This window comes from Pleurodeles waltl, chromosome 7 (genome assembly GCF_031143425.1).
Source record: "Pleurodeles waltl isolate 20211129_DDA chromosome 7, aPleWal1.hap1.20221129, whole genome shotgun sequence".
In the NCBI taxonomy this organism is placed as follows: Eukaryota; Metazoa; Chordata; class Amphibia; order Caudata; family Salamandridae; genus Pleurodeles; species Pleurodeles waltl.
Genome location: NC_090446.1, coordinates 958,921,333 through 958,939,767, shown reverse-complemented (window position 1 = coordinate 958,939,767; position 18,435 = coordinate 958,921,333). Strand labels below are relative to the sequence as shown.

Sequence of the window (18,435 nt, the reverse complement as noted above, 5' to 3'; positions counted from 1 at the left end):
TGTAGGACCCATGTCCCCGACCACGAAATCACTGAGAAGCCTTTTGGCCTGGGGCTGAGGTTGCAATTGTGGATACACATGGGTGCCCCGGCCGTGGCACTGGAAGAGTTGAAAGGAAAACTGTTGGTGTTGTCAGGAAACCCAAGAGGCAGATGGATCTGTTGGTGACTCGACTCTCCTTAAAGTGCTTTAGCGTTATGTCCGCCTTATCTCCGAATAGGCGGGAACCATCAAAGGCATGTCTATCAGGGAAGATTGGACATCCCCTGAAAACCCTATCGAACTCAGCCAGGCAATGCTAATTGTGAGAAGATGAATGTCAGCAGGCATGGTAGGGCAGATGAGGTTCATCATTGCAGGATTTGTGTCAACCATTATGACAAAACAAATAACCCTTATTAAGACATCTCGTATCCCCAACGTAATGATGATACTAGTCACATCATCGTTATTGGACTAATGACTCTCTCGAAGTGTTGGGATGGAAAAGTCCCCTGCAGTGTAATGGACGTGCACCCATATATAATGAATGCCCCAGCTGCATGGACATCTGAATCTATCATACAGATTTTTGGTTATGGTCCAACATGGATCATGCGTGTGTGCCATGGCTTAAGCCTGTCTCAGGCCAATTTGATCTGCTTACACTGGGAGAGGCACACCAAGCGAACTTAATGAAGGTAGAGGGCTACTATCCTTACAGGAAGTTTAGAGACAAGAGCATGGTTGTGGCAGTGTACTTATTTTGTGCTCAGTAGAATCACTAATGTGAATAGGCCTTTTTACCTATGTCCCTGGAGTGAGGCCTACTGGCACAGTTGTTTAAAGGTCAATGGGTATGTACTTAACTCAACCTTTGTCTGTATGGAGTGCATGTAGCACCAGATGTCACGTGATACTTGCATGTGCATGAAGACTCAGGAATCCCATCTATGGTAACGCTAGCATTCTGACTTCAAGAGAGTTGTGTGGAGTATTTAGATGGTAGTGCATGCTTTGTGTGTTTATATTAAATACTCGTTTTTTCATAAAAGTGAGTATTTCATTGGACAGTCATCTTATTGCTGCTTTTGTCTGTGTGTTGAGTTATGAGCCTGTGTATGTCTAGCACCTACCTCCCTTGAAGAACCTTTCACTGCCTGACCTGCGCTAACACTGAGAGTCAAGTGCTGGATGGAGTGTAACTTGGCCCAGTTACTAAGGACCCATAGTAGGTTGGGCCCTGAGATATCAGGAGTGCAAGGCCTCAACCCCCATGGTTGAGCCGCCGAGTAGCTCCTGCTTGCTTGCTTCTTGGCTCATCTGAAAGAGCGTTCAACACAAAGCCATGGCTGTTGCTCGCCGTTAGGAGACAAACTGCCATTTTAGAAGTAAGACTGTGCCACTACAATGCGGAAAGGGTTTCACTTAGCCCTGTTTGCAGAGTCATAGTAGGACGTATCCCAAGACACCAGAAGCAAATGACCACGACTACCACAGTCAGAGACCAGACACCCCTGTCTGCCGTATTGCCCCTCAACAGGGTCTGACAGTGATACATCCAAGCCCTGGACAGTAGTCCTGTGCCCACAATGAGGACTCAATTTGTGCACCCCTCCAGGTCACAGGCCAGCTTCTGGACCTTGCATTACCATGAACGTGCCTAGGCCTCTGCATACAATTAGATTAGTTTGACAAAAGAGCCAGAACAAATGTCAAGATACCAGTTTCACTTGCATTCAGGTACTCAGGAAAGGAGTACACGACTAACAAACAGGGCACATTCACGCGTTAACACTTACGAAAAGACTAAATAACAGTTTTGTAAAAGGGATAGTGCTCAGTGTCATTCTAGGAGTAATGCATATTACCATGCCTTTGTATGTTGTCTATTGTCATGATGGGAATGACATGTCTTACGATGAAAGGATGGATGACTATGATTGTGGTAGGAGCAGTGCGCCTTACTGTGCCTTGAGTACCGTTTCTTGTCACATTATGACTAGTGCACCGTATCCTGACGGGACTGGAGGGAATCGTCGTGAAAGGCTTAGTGCATCATATTATGAAAAGACTGGTGCCAATGTCGTGATAGAACTAGTGCATATTATTGTGACAGGGGTGCTGCCTATCGATAGGATAGTACAAATGCGCCTTAATGGGACAGGACTAGTGCCCATCGCACTAATGAGAAAGAGAGAATGTACGGAAAAAGGAAATAGAGGGTTCGTACCGCACCTAGACGGCCAAGAGAAAGTGAAAGACTGAGAAAGACCGAAAGAGAGTAACACAGTAAAAGCAGTAATATAGAGTATACGCAGAGGCAGGGGTGGTAAAGAGTCAGTAGTAAGTAGGCAGGAAGAGAAAGAAAGAAAGAAAGAAAGAAAGAAAGAAAGAAAGAAAGAAAGAAAGAAAGAAAGAAAGAAAGAAAGAAAGAAAGAAAGATAGGAAGGAAATAAATACATTTAAATAGAGGTTATGGGGAGGCGACTGAGAGAAAGGCGTGGAAAACTCCAGAATTCGAGGAAACGGAGAAGAAGGTGATTTCACATGAGTGACTGAGGAAGGGGCAGAGGAAGAGAGACACGATAGAGAAAGGAAGAAGGCCGAGGCATAGGAAATATAGGAAGGGAGAGACAAATCACAAAAGAGAAATGAGGGTGAGGTAAGAGAGGGGGTAGACCGGAAAGGAAGAAGGAAAGAGGGAGAGAGAGAAAGGCAGACTGATGTAGTGAAACACATGAGGAGAGACTAAGAGGGCAGACTGGGAACACGGAGCAGAAAGACATGGAAAAAGAAAGATTGGAATACAAGGGAAGGGGTATTGAGAGCTTGAAGGCAAATGATTAGCGGGAGACTGTGGAAATTCATGCAGAGGAGATGCACAGGAAGGAGGGAGAATCCGGGAGAAAAACACAACAGAAAAGAGACGGAGAACGGGCAGATGTGGAGACGAGGAGGAAAGAGACTAATGGAGGAGCGGCATTGGGGGACATCGCAAAAAGGACTGGTGAGGAAAGAAAGGCTGAGTGAAGGCACATTCGTGGAAGACAGTGGGAAAGAAAAAGAGGGAGCGACAGAGAGGAGAATGACTAATTGATTAGGCAAAACATGAGACTGACTGCGGGATGGAGGCGATGAGACAGACAGGGAGGGAGGAAGAAGACCCCGGAAAACAGAGAGGCACAAGATGAGGGAGGACTGTTTGAGAAGGGCTGAGACAGAGGGGAGGAGAAGTGAGAGACCGACGCAAAGAGTCTGGGAAACAGAAGAGAAGCTAAAGGGGGGCTGAGCCACAGGGGAAGACAGGGGGAGGGGCGAGTGACTTGCTGAGGAAGGAAGAGGAGGAGGGACACTGAAGGAGGGAGGAGGAACAGAAAACACTGTAGGGGAGAGATTTGGGGAGGGAGAGACTGATAGAAGCAGTGAGTGGGCAGGAAGGGATGGCGTGTGGCTGCACATAAGCTACACAGTGTACTTGGATTTTTGCCACAAGAGGAGGGGCGGAATATCCCTAGTGACCGTTAGAGAAAAAACACCCAGGCTCCAGAGGAGGAGGAAAACACGTCCATAGAAGGCAGCAGACGGGCAGGCAGCAGCGAGGAGGCAGCAGGCCGACAGAAAAAAGCAGCATTCAAGTGACACGGCTGGATGTGGACAGTGTGCCCCCAAACGCCAGTGCTGATCCAGTACCGAATTACTTCGCTGTCATCCCACTGTTGCTCCACTATCTACCCAGCCTTGCCCTGATTTATCAGACCCATTCTTTCTGGGGCGATCCCCGAGCAGTTTTCATACGACGTCTCAACGAATAGCCCTTTCCGGATTCTATGAAGAGTTGTTGTTTTTCTCTCTATTTTTTTGTGGTTATGAAAAAGCGGAAGGGTAGTTGCATTTGAGGAAAGTGTTGTCTTCACAGGAGTGTCTTTCACCATCCTTCGCACTGAAGTTTTGGTGGGGCCCGGGCTGGCTCAGAACACAGTCTGTTCTTAGAGCTGAGTCCAGATATCTTTCGTAGGCTACTGCTCTGGCCTACGTTGGTGGCCTCATTCTTTCGGTCCATTTAGTGCCCCACACTGGTGGCCTGGGCTCAGTCCTTAAGTGAACTACTTTGATGAACTAAATTCTTCCTCGCAAGCGTTGTTGAACACGTCTTGTCCTATCTACACCCAAGAGCTTCAAAGACGATGGGAGCTACCCTGAGGGATGTCTTTGCTTTCTTGGCTGTACTGCTCGTGCTTTGGCCTGCAGATCATCTCTCTGAAGCCTGCAGCTGCTCCCCGATTCACCCCCAGCAAGCCTTTTGCAACGCAGATGTAGGTAAGTACCCTCAGTGCCGCCTGCGATCTCTTCCAGGAGTGACATGTCAAGGCGCCGGTCAGACGTGACTGTTAGATGTAGATCGACGGGAATGGGAGCGTGTGTGAAGATGACAGTCAAAAGTGCAAGAAGAGAAAAAGTGACGATTTTTAGGAGACTGACCGTCTCACTGGAAAGACAGTTGTGGCAGTGCATGAAGGCTGGGGTGTGAGGTGTAAGTTGACGTCATTGGGAAGGCAGATGTCTTAATTTCAGTGGGTGGGGCAGCAGATTATTGGGCAGGTGGGCAAAAGAGGGTTTTATTAGAAAGGTGGATGGCAGGCTATTTCATTTCACCGATGGGCAGGAGATTGCTTCAAAAGGAAGGCAGCCCACACCTTTTGGTCAAGTGTACAAGGGGCTTCCTTATTTCGAGTTGGAATAGGGACGGTTCTCTTTGCAAGGTAAACAGGGAGCCATTGTTTTGGGAAGCTACGCATGGTGTGTTTGACATGTACTTCTCTGGGAAGGTGGGTGAGAGATCATTTCATATATGAGGCAGGAAGTACATATTCATCACAAAGGTGGACAGGATACGTCTTCCTTGGTAAGGTGGGTGGGAGTCATTTTAATAGGAATGTGAGCAGGAGTCTGTTGTAATGGTTAGGTGGGTAGAGAAGCTGTCATTCGGAAGTGAGCTGTAGGATGTTTCACTAGAAAGGCAGGTAGAGAGGGCAGACCACTCCATTATGAAGAACTGTAATTTAGGTTTCTTGGCATGGTCAGTGGGTGAAGAGTGTACACCATTTCCTTGTGAAGGTGAGTGGTTTGGCATCATTTGGATGATTGTTGAGTGGAGAGTAGAGACCAGGCCATTATGAAGAATGGAAATTTAGGTTTCTTGGAATGATCAGTGGGTGAAGAGTGTAGACCACTTCCTTGTGAAGATGGGTGGTTTGGCGTCATTGGGATGATTGTTGGGTGGAGAGTGGAGAACAGGCCATTATGAAGAATGGTAATTACAGTTTCTTGGAATGATGAGAGAGTCAAGAGTGTAGACCATTTCCTTGTGAAGATGGATGGCTCGGCGTCATTGGGGTGATTGGTGGGTGGATAGTGGAGACTAGGCCTTTATGAAGAATGGTAATTACGGTTTCTTGGAATGAGAAGTGGGTGAAAAGTGTAGACCACTTCCGTGTGAAGATGGGTTGTTTGGCTTCATTGTGATGATCGATGGGTGGAGAGAGGAGATCACTTCATTATGAAGAATGGTGATTTGGGTCCATTGGAATGATAAGTGAGTGGAGAATGTAGAACACTTCTTTGTGACGATGGGTGGTTTGGTCTCATTGGGAGGATTAATGGGTGGAGAATGGAGACCACTTCATTATGAAGAATGGTAATTTATCTTCTTGGAATGATCGGTGTGTGAAGAGTGTACACCATTTTATTGTGAAGATGGGTCCTTTGGCTTCATTGGGATGATCGGCTGGTGACTGGTAAAGATGTGCAAAGGGATGCTTGTTTGAATGTTAGGCAGAGGGCTGCTTTATTGGGAATGCGTGTCTTGGCTAAGTTCACTGGTACTTTTGATATTAGGACCCTTTTTCATTTGAAAGGTAAGTCCGGAAACAGTTCATTGGAAGGCTTTATGGGGTACCACTCAATTTGGAAAAAGTTGCAGGGACCCCTGTATTGAGAAATTGTTCTAGATAATATTTAATTTGAATCTTATGTGAGTGCTTGCTTCTTTGGAGAGATAGGTGGAGGGGACATTTATGGGCATGATGGGCAAGGAACTATTTAAAAAAAAAAGGCAGGCAGCATTTGTTTCATTGTGATGGTAGATGGGAATCACTTCACTAGAAAGGTGGATGGGGAGTTTTATTGAAAGATAGTCAGTGGTCGGTCATTGTGAGAATGGGTGAGGGTGACTTCAATGGGAAGGTGGAAGGGGCTAGTTTTATTTGAAAGGCTGGCAGGCGTCTGTTCATTATGAAGGTGGATGGAGACTGGTTTATTTGAAGTGCGAGGATGGGTCCCTTCACTGGGAAGGTGGATGGGGGAAGGTTTATTTGAAGGATGAGCAAGGATTATTTCATTATGACTGAGGGTGAGAATCACTTTATAGGGAAGGTGGAGAGGGGACAAGTTTATCTGAAAGGTAGGCAGGTGTTGCATCATTGTGATGGTGGGTGAGGGTCGCTTTATTGGGCATGATGATGAGGGACATGTTTAATAAAGGGTAAGCAAGAGTCGTTTCATTGGTAAGGCAGGATGAGTAATTTCATTGGGAAGGTGAACAGAGACAGGTTTATTGAGCGGTGACAGAAGTTTCTTCAAGGCAAGGTGAGCGAGGGTGATTTCAGTGGGTAAGCTGATGATAGACTGGTTTAACGGAATGGTGGGCAGTGGCTCTCCATTTTGAAGCAGGTCTGGGAATGGCATAATTGAAAGATGATCAGGGGTTGCATCACTTTCAAGGTTGGTGGTGGTACTAGTTTATTTGAAAAAGGGTAGGGATGGCCTTGTTATGAAGGTAGGAAGGGAGCTGATGGGGACCCTTCAGTGGTAACATGGGTGGGAGAACCCTTGATTGGGACGGGATTGTGTCATTGGGAGAGTTGACAGGGATCTCTTCTTTTGGGGAGGGGTGGACAGTACACTTTTCATTCAATGAAAGCAGTCCACAGTCCTATATCCTGGGGTTGAAGGCATTTCCTTTATTCAGTGTGGTGAGTCCAATTCCACGTAACAATGGATATTATTCCTGTCACAATAAGTCTGTTAGTCCTAACATCACAAAGGTCACCGTTTCTGTCACAGTAAGGCTCGTTGGTTTTATGAGTATGATAATTCCTCCCACAATGACAGTCATTATTAATATGATGATGTGCACCAGTTTTTCCATGATTAGGGTCATTAGTCACATTATGAAGAAGGAAAATTGCCTTACCAAAATGCCGCCATTTTTCCAAGTATGAGGATTGTGACCAGTCCTGCCACAGTTAGTCAGTAGAGTTTGATCATGGAGATGGTCACAATATCTGTCATAGTGAGGGATTTACAACTATCTTCCCAGTGGGCATACGTTTCATAGGAGCAGTTGTTGGCCTTATGAAGGCAATGGGGACCACTCCTGTCATGATAAAGGTTAGACTTATTAGGACCATGGGCTCCAAATCAGTTAAGATCACTGCCATTATTTCCTTCCTGAGGATGTGCACGTTGTTTGCTGCAATGATGCACATTAAACCAATCAAAGTTTTAGATATAATTCCTGCCAAAATGACTGTCATTAGTTTTGTCATAATGATGGTTTTTAGTCCCTGCCATGGTGCTTGGCAGCAGTCTTTCCACAAGTACAGTTATTACTTTTGTCTTGAGAAGGGATGCGGGCTCTGCCATGATAAGTCTTATTTTCACTAACAGCTATACTCTTACTACAGTCACGGCGCATAGTTTTATTATAATTAGCAGCTATCTTCACATAATGTTATTATCACATAATGTTATTAGTCTTTCAACAATGGGCACTTATCATGCCACAAGGAACATAATTATGAAAATGGGCACTATTCTTGACACTAGCTTGATTATTAATCTTTTCACATGAGAATCACTAGACCTGCACTTAAGGTAATTTGTGATAATATATCGTTGGGTACCATTCCTGCTAAAGTGACATCCATTGCCACATCACAGTGTTCCAAACCCACCATTATGAAGGTTGAATTATTTGGAGGTCGAATTTAGTTACGTTGGACGTATGCAGAAGGATTAACTTTATGAACACTCACACTTATGCAGGACATTCGTAATTGAGAATCACACTTACTTGAGGTCACACTCATGAAGGATCAGCTACAATGAGGGTCAGGTGCATGAAGTGTCAGATTAAAGAAGGGTCAGACTTCTCGAGGTCCACACACATGGGCTGAAGCTTGTGGAAGATAATTCCATGGAGGAACAGACCCAAGGAGGATTAAACTCATGAAATAACTGTCTCATTAAGGATCAGACTTACAGAGGATTGTACTCATTAAGGGTCAGACACAGGAAAATCAGACCCATGGAGAATCAGACTCGTGGAGGATCAGACGCATGGAGGATCAGACTTGTGGAGGAACAGACTGGTTGAAGATTAAACTTCTGGAGGACCAGACCCACAGAGGCTGAAGCTCATGAAGGATAACATCCATGGAGGATCAGATCCATGGAGCATTAAATCCATTAAATATTGGACTCGTTGAGGTATGACTGAGGGAAGATCAGACCCATGATAGATCAGACCAGTGGAGTGTCAAACGTCAGACTCGTGGAGTATCAGATTTGTGAATGGTCAGACCCTCAGAGAATCTGACACAAAGGTTTTTTTTTTTCAAGAAGGATCAGACTGGTTGAGGATCACAAAAATTGAAGATTGGACCCTTGGAGGATCAGATTCATAAATAATCTGACCCATGAAGAATGGGACTCAACAGAGGATGTACTTATAGAAGGGCAGACTTATTAAGGGCATACGCTTTGACGGTAAACCTATTGAGTGGGGCTTGCTAAGAGTCTGACTTCGCTGGACGAATTTTGAAGGTCTGACTCAAGACTTAGAGGTTCAACTCATTGAAATTGTAATCATTGAGAGTCAGACGTGTGTGATGCATACCCATGGACGTCAGATGCATTGAGGATAGGCATTGTTGAAGGTAGGGGTCATTGAGGATAAAGGATGTGTGTGTATTTTTGTGTGAGCTTGTGAATGTGTACCTGTGCAGCAATCCCACCCTATGGTTCGAGCAACAGGGTGGTGATACTTGATTGTAAAGTGACAAGGTGTACGAGGCTGGCCCTCTAGAATATCTGCAACCTCTTCGCTCAGACGACTGCAGCACCTCTGTGTACTCGGAGGGGCATATTGGAAAAGAAGCACGTAGTCGAAAAACACAGATGGGATGAGACCGAAGGACAGGGAAACATTTAGACATAGGGTCTAGGTGACAAATGGACAGCGAGTTAGAAGGAGATGGAAACCTAGGGACAGAGAGAGCAAAAATGAAGGAGGCAGAGGAAGACCGCAACTGAGGCAGAAGGGCAGAGACGAGGGAAAAAGAGAGAGATGCAGAAAAATAGATGAGCGAGAAGTAGGATAAGAGGGATGGTCAGACATGGAGGAATAGAATAAGGAGCAGGGAGTAAGAAAGACGTGGAAAGGAAAAGGAGACAGGTGAGTGACAAAGACACATAGGGACCGAGAGGAACAGGGAGATAGATAGGCAGGAACACGTAGACAAACAGCGCACATAGGGGAGAATGTGATACATGGAGACAGACAGGAGGCCATGGTGACAAACAGGGTCCTCCAAATAGAGGAAGCGGTACATGGAGACAGGCAAGACTGCTCTTTTTATTTGACCTCTTCTCTCTCGCTCTCTCTGTCCTACCTTTCTTTCCTTTCCTCTCTAAACATCCCGTCCTCTGCCACCTCCCAGCCCTCTTCTCCGTGCCAGAGAGGTCGCCCGCATGTGCTGTTATTTCTATGACTTCATTTCCTAGCGCTGCGCCTGGGAGTGGGGCATCATCTTACAGCCACTACACTGCCATCAATCCCTGACCTCAGAAACTGCTGACGCATGCTCAGCTGAGGTCTGTCCATCCAAGAGTCGTCCTATAAGCGATTTACTGCTCCTCGGTTGTTACACAAGGATGTAAGGCAAACCTCTGCGGCACAGGAATCCCCCACTCTTGAAGCAGCTCCCATTCAGTCTTTTCCTATGGCTAGTGGTGAGATGTGTGTCTCGGGGCCCTCGTTGACTTCTGCGGGATACGCATCATTTTGTGTTACTCCACTGTGGTCGCCATAACATTGAAGTCACAAAAAATGGTAAAACTGGTTATTAGATAAACTGCCCGGCTGAGTCACACTCACCGATTGAGTGAGAATAACCCCAGATTAGAGCCTATCTCTAATTTGGAGGAAATGCATTTTATTTGAACATATTACTTTTTTTCTGTTCACGCGATGAAAACGTACCCAGCTGATGAATTCCAATGAGAATTTTTATAGAGTATTGTATTTTAATAACATATTTATGTAACGCTTACTACCTCTATGTGGAGCGCTGAAATGTTTGTCTATATGGCTGGAATTCTACACTGTGTTGTGTATGGCTGGAAGTGTGTTGTCTGTGTTGATCCTATGTGGGAAGTGTTTCCATGTCATGTTTCCATTTCATGCGTGATGATCACCGAGGTGTGGCGATTGTGTCCTGGAACGCAGCACTTACCTGTGTGACAGATGAAGTGTGAAAGAGTGCTATGCATTTTATTATTTTCAGTAAACAAGCAGCTCTGAGCAGCTTTTCAGATCCCTTTGTGTTATTTCTTATAGGCATAGTCCACTCAGCTGGTTACTTCACTGAGTATTTCGATATTTTGTTTCAAGTTTATGGTCCTGAACAGGCATAGGCTGAAGGGAGAGATGGTGGGGAGATCTTCTGGGATAGACTTTGTTAATATCATTCTATATGTGATTGTCATTTTGTATGTATGTGCAACAAGTGGTCATAATATGTAGCTAGCTGGAGCCCACAGTGGTGGAATAAATTCAGACCTTCCTTTGGCCAGCAGCTTATGACAGATCTCCTCAGTTTTTTCATATCTCTTTTGTTGGTGATGAGTGGTTTATTGCTGTGGACTGGTACATTATTGGGGGATGGAAATGACCCACGACAGTCTTGTTTTATGCAAGCATAAGATTCTCAAGCAGAATACAATAATTATTATGTAGCCTGTTTGAACTACAACTGGCAGCCCAGCCACTGAGTGTTACGTTATTTTCATAAGTGGGCAAGGAGGGTTCTGTATTGCAATGTAATTGTATTTATATAGTGCTTACCCTTGAAGTGTTGAATGCTATATTCAAGACTGTGAAGCTTGAGGCCAACGACTAAAGCTGTATTCCAAGCAGTAAGTCAAACCCAGTGACTTAGGGTCAGATGTACGTAGATGCAATTTTGCATTTCCTAAATAGCGACTTCGTAGAAATTGCTATTTAGGAAATGCAAAATGCTATGTACCAAGGTACCGATTTCCTAATAATGATTGTTATTAGGAAATTGCAAATAAGAAATCCCATGCCATTTGTCACAATGGGCCGGTTTTACATTCCCCAAATAGCGATTTCCTATCAGGAAATTGCATATGGGAAATCCAAAACCAAGGATGGCTATGGGCAAAAGGCTCCCTGAAATGCACCCCAAAAATAGTGGAGCACATGTAGAGAACACATATGCCCAAGGGGCATGTGTTTGCTCTACTGCGCTTTAAAAAAATACATTTTAGGGTGTTTTTTTTTTTATTGCACATGGTTACCTTTGACTTGAAGTTGATAGTAATTGCATTTCCTAAATGCTCAATTTGCATTTAGGTAAGAAATGCTTTGTAAATCTAAATAGGAATCGCAAATGTGTAATCGCTATTTGCGATTTCCAAGTCAGTGGATCGCAAATTGCGATTTCTACTGGGTAGAAATCGCAATTTGCGATTTCCTAAAGGGCTTTTTTCATTTGAAAAGCCCATTTTGCATTTCTTAACGGCCCGAAATAGCAGTTTGGACAGTTAAGAAAGGCAAAATGGCTTTGTACATTTGGCCCTAAGACTTGCAACTAAAGAGTGCACCAGTGAGGGAGACTGCTTTGGGGAGTGACACACAGAGTCACTGTGTGAGACGTTTGGAATCTGGTTCAGAAATCTCGCAGCATATAAGGGATAGTTGTGACAGTTTATGTCTTTTATTCTACACGTGTGTTTGCACGCACGCTTCTACGTTGGCGTGTATGTGTCTGCATGTGACAGACGATGTAGCAGTGTTTCTAGGAGTGACGGTGTATTTGACTGGAAATCCGTTGAGACATTTCTGGGGCGATTATGTGCAAATGAGATTCTATGTCGATGTTTGTGCAGCGGCGTAGTGAGCGTTAGTTCAGCAGGGGGAGTGGCAACAGGACCCAGACAAGTAAGGTGTCCCTGCACCCCCGTTATGGCCTCTTTCCTCTGCGAAGTGATGAGGTCTACTTGCGTTCCTTGCATCAGGAAGTACCGAACCCGTGGTACGCCACAATTTCTGTTAAAGCGTCGTTGCTAGCATGGATTCCGTTTGCAGCCTTAGAGGTAGCCGCAGGGGAGACAGTGTGTGTGTATTTGTACAGCATACCTGTCAGGGTCACAATGTACCTGACATGGATTCTGTAAATAGATACACGTGGGAGCTGAGAGCGTAGGCGAAGGGCTTTCGATATACAGACACGGTCCACGGTGATGGTGAACAACTGCCAACAACTGGGATTCGTACACGCCGTGTGGATAAATTACGTCTGCCTGGATTTCTGTTTACAGATGTTTCTAAAATGTTCGGTGATTATGTGTTTTGGTATCTCTAGGAGACCGTGCTTGCGTACACAGATTCCTGAGGGTTCCAGTTTTTGACAATGTGGGTGCACTGTATCCTTTGCACGGATACATGTGTGAGATGTAGAGTCCAGCTGGACTCATTCTAGTCTTTTCTAATCCTACTTGCGATTTCCTATTTGGGTGCAGAAATCACATTTTGCTGTTCCCAAACGACCTTTGTACCTGCCAAAAGGCTATTTAGCATTTTGTAATGGGCCGAAATAGCAATTCGGCCCATTAAGTAATGCTAAATAGCGTTGTACATCTGGTCCTGAGGGTCCAAGTTTAGCATGATCCTCAGAACAACCTTATCTTAGGTGCTCAATATGAAGGAGTGCCATTATTGACTGATTTGTGTGCAGTGCAACAAGGATCCGAGAAAGCTTTTTCACATAAATATGTGGTAGGGAAAGGAAGTAAAACCATAAGGGCTACTCATCTCTCCATAGCCTCTCTGTCACATGTAATTCATTTGTTTTATAGCACTTCTCATACCAATCTAGGGTTTCAGGACACTTCACAGGGGACAAGGTGTAGGATTCACATGTCATCCACACAGGTAGGCATTTTTTAAGAGTTCTTGGTCTGGACAAGCACAAACTGATCTTCAGTGTCTGCCAGAGTAGGAACCTGTTTTTGATTTGTAAGACAAATCCTTTCCTGTTCTTGGGGTTGTGTAATTTTGCCATATCAAAATGCTCTCGTGTTATTGTTTTGCAATATTGCAAAATGTTTTTCTGAACTTCACAGGAGTGGTCGTTAGATGGTGATCACTGCCGATGTATGCTTCCCTCCTCACTCTGACATCTTACAGTGAGTGTCTCCAGGTGCCGCTTACCACAGGTGGTCAACCTAGTTTCTGTCTCTGTCACATGTAATTCATTTGTTTTATAGCACTTCTCATACCAATGTAGGGTTTCAGAGCACTTCACATGGGGACAAGGTGTAGGATTCACATGTCATCCACACTGTTAAGCATTTTTTAAGAGTGCTTGGTCTGGACAAGCACAAACTCAGGATTCAGAACACAACACAGTAGTTAGCATTGACTTTAATAATAAGAATGTATTTCTAAGCAAGCAAACCTTTTTTGGCAGTATAAGGAAAATGAAAGACTGGGGAAAAAATAACTTTCTAATTTGTGCCATGCAGTTTGCATGCAGCTTTTAAGTGGCAGTTCATAACTCAGTGTGCTAGATTACAATTGTTACTTATGAACTGCACAGTAACAAAAGAATCTCTGTGACAAAAGCAGGAACACACTGTGCTATGCACATAAAATACTGTTCTCTTCATGATACATGTTCTTTGCAGCAGGCATTTTAACCATCTGTGCTATCTTTGAGTCAAAACTGCCACTAGACAAAACTCCCATCTATCTCCAGCAGGTGCATTAATCACTAGAGTTATCTTGACACTTTTATTTTTGGCCGAAAGCTGCTGGATGTAGAAGGAACTTTGCAGTGCTTTTAAAACTGCTGCACAAAGGAAGTAATAAATATAAAAAGACACACATTTTTGTCAGAGGCTCCTGCTGGAGAAGTGTCTTCCTCCTGTCGCAGGCCTGCGGACCCCGTGAATGTGTCACGAACCTCAGTGGGTTCACGGACCACTGGTTGGTAACCACTGGCCTAGATAAATAAACTCTTCAGTAATGGCTAGGTCATCTCCATCCACCTTGATTTGTGAAGGGTTTTAGATGTTGAGTGGCATGAATTTTGATTTTTTTTGCTTTGATCTGGAGGTCCACTTGCTGTGTATAGATGAAGAGGTGAAGCATCTCTTCTTCATATGCTGGTGTGTGAGAGAGGAAGGCTAGGTCATCTGCATAGTCAAGGTCATTCAGTGTAGGGATTATGGTCCATCTGATGCCTCTGGCTTGTTCTTTTTTGTTGTGCCTCACATCACCCAGTCAGTAACTAGTTTGAAGCAACACTGACATCAAGCATCACTGTCTCACATCAGTCTTGACTTCAAAGCTATACTCACCGTCTTCCACCTTGCTGGTAAAATTATCATAGATGCTCTTCATAAGGAGAACTGTTTACTGTAATATATCATTGGTTTTCAGTATACATCAGAGGCTTTTACAGTGAATACTGTCAAAGGCTTTCTCTAAATCAATGAAGTTGATGTAGACTTGTCTCTGCCACTGGGTGCAATGCTTTACTATGTTGTGTAGAATGAGGATCTGAAAAACACTTCCTGTGGACTTGTAGAACCCAGCCATTTCTTTTCCTAACTGCTTGTACTTGGCATAAGAAATGTGCTGTAGAATGATGTGTGCTAGGATTTTACTGGGGAATGAGAGAAGGGTGATTCCACACCAGTTGTTACAGTTAGTTAATGCTCCCTTCTTTAGAATCTTGACGATAATGCCTTGGTTCTAGTCATCTAGGCCCGTATTTATACTTTTTTTGCGCCGCATTAGCGTCGTTTTTTGACGCAAAAACGGCGCAAACTTGCAAAATGCCATTGTATTTTGTAGGTTTGCGCCGTTTTGCGTCAAAAAGCGGCACAAATGCGGCGCTAAAAAAAGTATAAATACGGGCCCTAGTACTTTATTTCTCTTCCAAATCAATGTGAACAGTGGTTGGAGGATTGTGGCTGATATTTCAGGGTCTGCCTTGAACATTTCTGCATGCAAGTTGTCACGGCTAGAAGTCTTTCCTTCCTTGAAGGATCGGGTGATTAGTGATGATTTCTTCTTTGTGTGATGGGGCGGTGTTCACATCCAAGTCTATCTCTGCTTCTTGGATGTCTGCTTTATTTGTTGGTACTGGTTTGTCTAAGACTTCTTTGATTTTCTCGGCCTATTGGGCTTCCTACACTTTCTCTGTTGTGAGTAGTCTGCCTTTCTTAACCATGGTAGGGGAATTGTATTTTGCATGAGATTTACCACTGGCTGTCTTTGTGATCTTGAAGTCCTTCCCTCATTTTCCTCTACTGGCTACCTCCTCTGGTTATTCAAGTATACTTGCCTGTATGCTCTTATTCTTTTGACTGCTCTGGTTGCTTCTATGTACTGTTGCTTGTACATCTTCTGCAGCCTCTCAGATTTGGCCTCCACAAGTTTCTTTTTTGCTGCCCTCCTACCTTCAATAGCTTGCCATGTGTCTTATGTTATCTACGTTTTCTTCTTCCTCCTCCTGTCTTGGTCCACAGGCATGTTTCACTGCTCTTTGCATGGACTGAAGAGACCTGTTCCAATTTCTTTTTGACTGTATCAGCAGCTGGCTGAAACTGACCTTCAGTGTATGCCAGGAGTAGGAACCTGTTTTTGATTTGTAAGACAAATGCTTTCCTGTTCTTGGGGTTGTGTAATTTTGCCATATTAAAATACTCTCGTGTTATTGTTTTGCAATATTGCAATATGTTTTTCTGAGCTTCACAGGAGTGGTCGTTAGATGATGATCACTGCCGATGTATGCTTCCCTCCTCACTCTGACATCTTACAGTGAGTGTCTCTAGGTGCCACTTACCCTCAGGTTGTCAACCTAGTTTCTGTCTCTGTCACATGTAATTCATTTGTTTTAAAGCACTTCTCATACCAATGTAGGGTTTCAGAGCACTTCACATGGGGACAAGGTGTAGGATTCACATGTCATCCACATTCAGAAGACAACACAGTAGTCAGCATTGACCTAGTTTCTGTCTCTACTTATGCTGATCCCCAAGATGTATAGGTTGTGGGACCTCATCTTTGATGTTACTTGAGCCAGCTTTCCTGAGTCATACATAGTCCATATGTTCCAGAAACCGATTCTGGTCTTGCAAACGGCACCAAGAACTTCCATCATCTTGTCAGTAGTTTCCTTGCAACTTAGCCTACTGTCAATCAAGCATGTCTCATGCAGAGACCCTGGAAGTCCATTATGCCGAGAAGATTTAGTGTTTCTTGCTGCTGTTTCCAAAATGAATGCTTTTTATGGGACAAAAAATGGTTGTTAGCCTTGTGCCCAACCCCCAACTTGGAGGACTAGAGGACTGCACCTTGTCTGATCTCTACCCTTTGACCTGTCCAGGTTGGGAAACTCTGCCAGGAGACTAAGCTTCCGCCAATATTGCTCCCCAGGTCACTGAGACACGCAAGCCTCTTGACCACTTCAAGGTGGCAATCCTCCGAGGGTAGGAGAGTGCAGTGTTGATTGTAATTATCGTGGATGAAGCAGTTAGGTTGGATTAGTCAGTGAAATTGCTTCATAGCCTTTGATAAGTCAGATGGTGGCATGCATGACACTCTTCTTTGTGACCAAGTGGGAATTGAGCATGATGTTGAGTTAGACAGTGCCACTAGGCCTATCAGTTTCGGCCTAGAAGGGCTGGGGGGGGTAGAAAGTACTACATAAATATCAATATAAATCAGTACAATACTATCTATTTAAGTGAGAACCAGGGGTTGTACAGTAGTTCTGAATTCGGGTTGGGGTAGGCATGGTTTTATTTGTCACAGTAGAGTATTGATGCCAGACAGTTGCATCCTCTTCAAATGTGAGATTTGAAACACAGGCTTTAGTCCATAATAAAGCTTAGGGACCTAATTTTGGGGTTACGGAGTGAATCCTTGCAGCTTTATTCTGGAGAGCCAATACTCTATCTGGGTTTATTTTTAGGTCGAGCCTAAACGTACAACCTCTTGTACAATTTTAAGTATACTTCTTCTGTGGACTTTCAGCTATTTCATTCATTAGTTTCAGTGTCATTTAAAAATCCTTGCTTTCTAGTGCTCAGTCATGCCTCTTTGTCCCTCCTTCTTCTGTGTGGGAGCAGGGACTAACTACTGTATAATTACGCTTTGTCCTGTTTATCTAGTCTGTAGGGGACGTTTTTTTAAAACTTAGTTTCCTGCTCCTTTCCAGTGATGCTTCCCTTTTCATTTGCAGAGCATTCTTACTCTGAGCTTAGCTGTAAACAGTGCTATAAATCAGGATATTGTGGTCATATTTGGTCTTTGTGGGCTCTCTGCACCCTCTCTCAGCTGCCTGGCTCCCACCCTTCCATAGCTTGGATTTTATTTACCAACTCTACCAGAGCGCCACAATCCTTAGAGACAGTGGCCACTTCTGCTCCTTACTGGGATCCTACTCACTGCTCCATCAGTGCACCTCAGTTCACACACTTCAAGCCCTCAGCCATGCCAGGAACCTCACACTGCTGTCTGCCAGAGCACCTCAGTTCTTACAGCCAGTACACACTGCTGTTCCAGTACTGGGACCTTGAGCGCAGCTCCATCAGTGTACCTCAGCTCACACACTCCAAGCCCCACAGCCGTGCCAGGAACCCCACACACGCTGTCTGCCAGAGCACCTCAGTTCTTGCAGTCATTAGACTCAGCTGCTCCAGTACTGGGACCTCGGACACAGCTCTATCAGTGCACCGCAGTTCACACATGCCAAGCCCTCAGCCATGCAATGGACCCCACACATGCTGTCTGCCAGAGCACCTCAGTTTTTGCAGTCAGTACACTCTGCTGCTCCAGTACTGGGACCTCAGGCGCAGCTTTGTCAGTGCACCACAGTTCACACACTCCAAGCCCTCAGCCGTGCCAGTGCCAGGAACCCCACACACACTGTGTGCCAGAGCACCTCAGTTGTTACAGTCGGTACACACTGCTATTCCAGTACTAGGACCTCGGGTGCAGCTCCGTCAGTGCACCTCAGTTCACACACTCCTAGCCCTCAGCCTTGCCAGTGACAGGAAGCCCACACACGC

General features: G+C 44.7%; 1 protein-coding gene across 1 annotated transcript in view; it reads left to right on the top strand.

Moving 5' to 3' along the window:
* The first annotated feature begins 2,523 nt into the window (after positions 1-2,523).
* TIMP2 (TIMP metallopeptidase inhibitor 2) overlaps positions 2,524-18,435 on the top strand; it is a 166,735-nt gene continuing 150,823 nt past the window's right edge. The window contains exon 1 of the mRNA XM_069199677.1: positions 2,524-4,299. Coding sequence (XP_069055778.1) covers positions 4,167-4,299 — 133 coding nt within the window. The 5' untranslated portion in view covers positions 2,524-4,166. The remainder of the gene's footprint in view (positions 4,300-18,435) is intronic.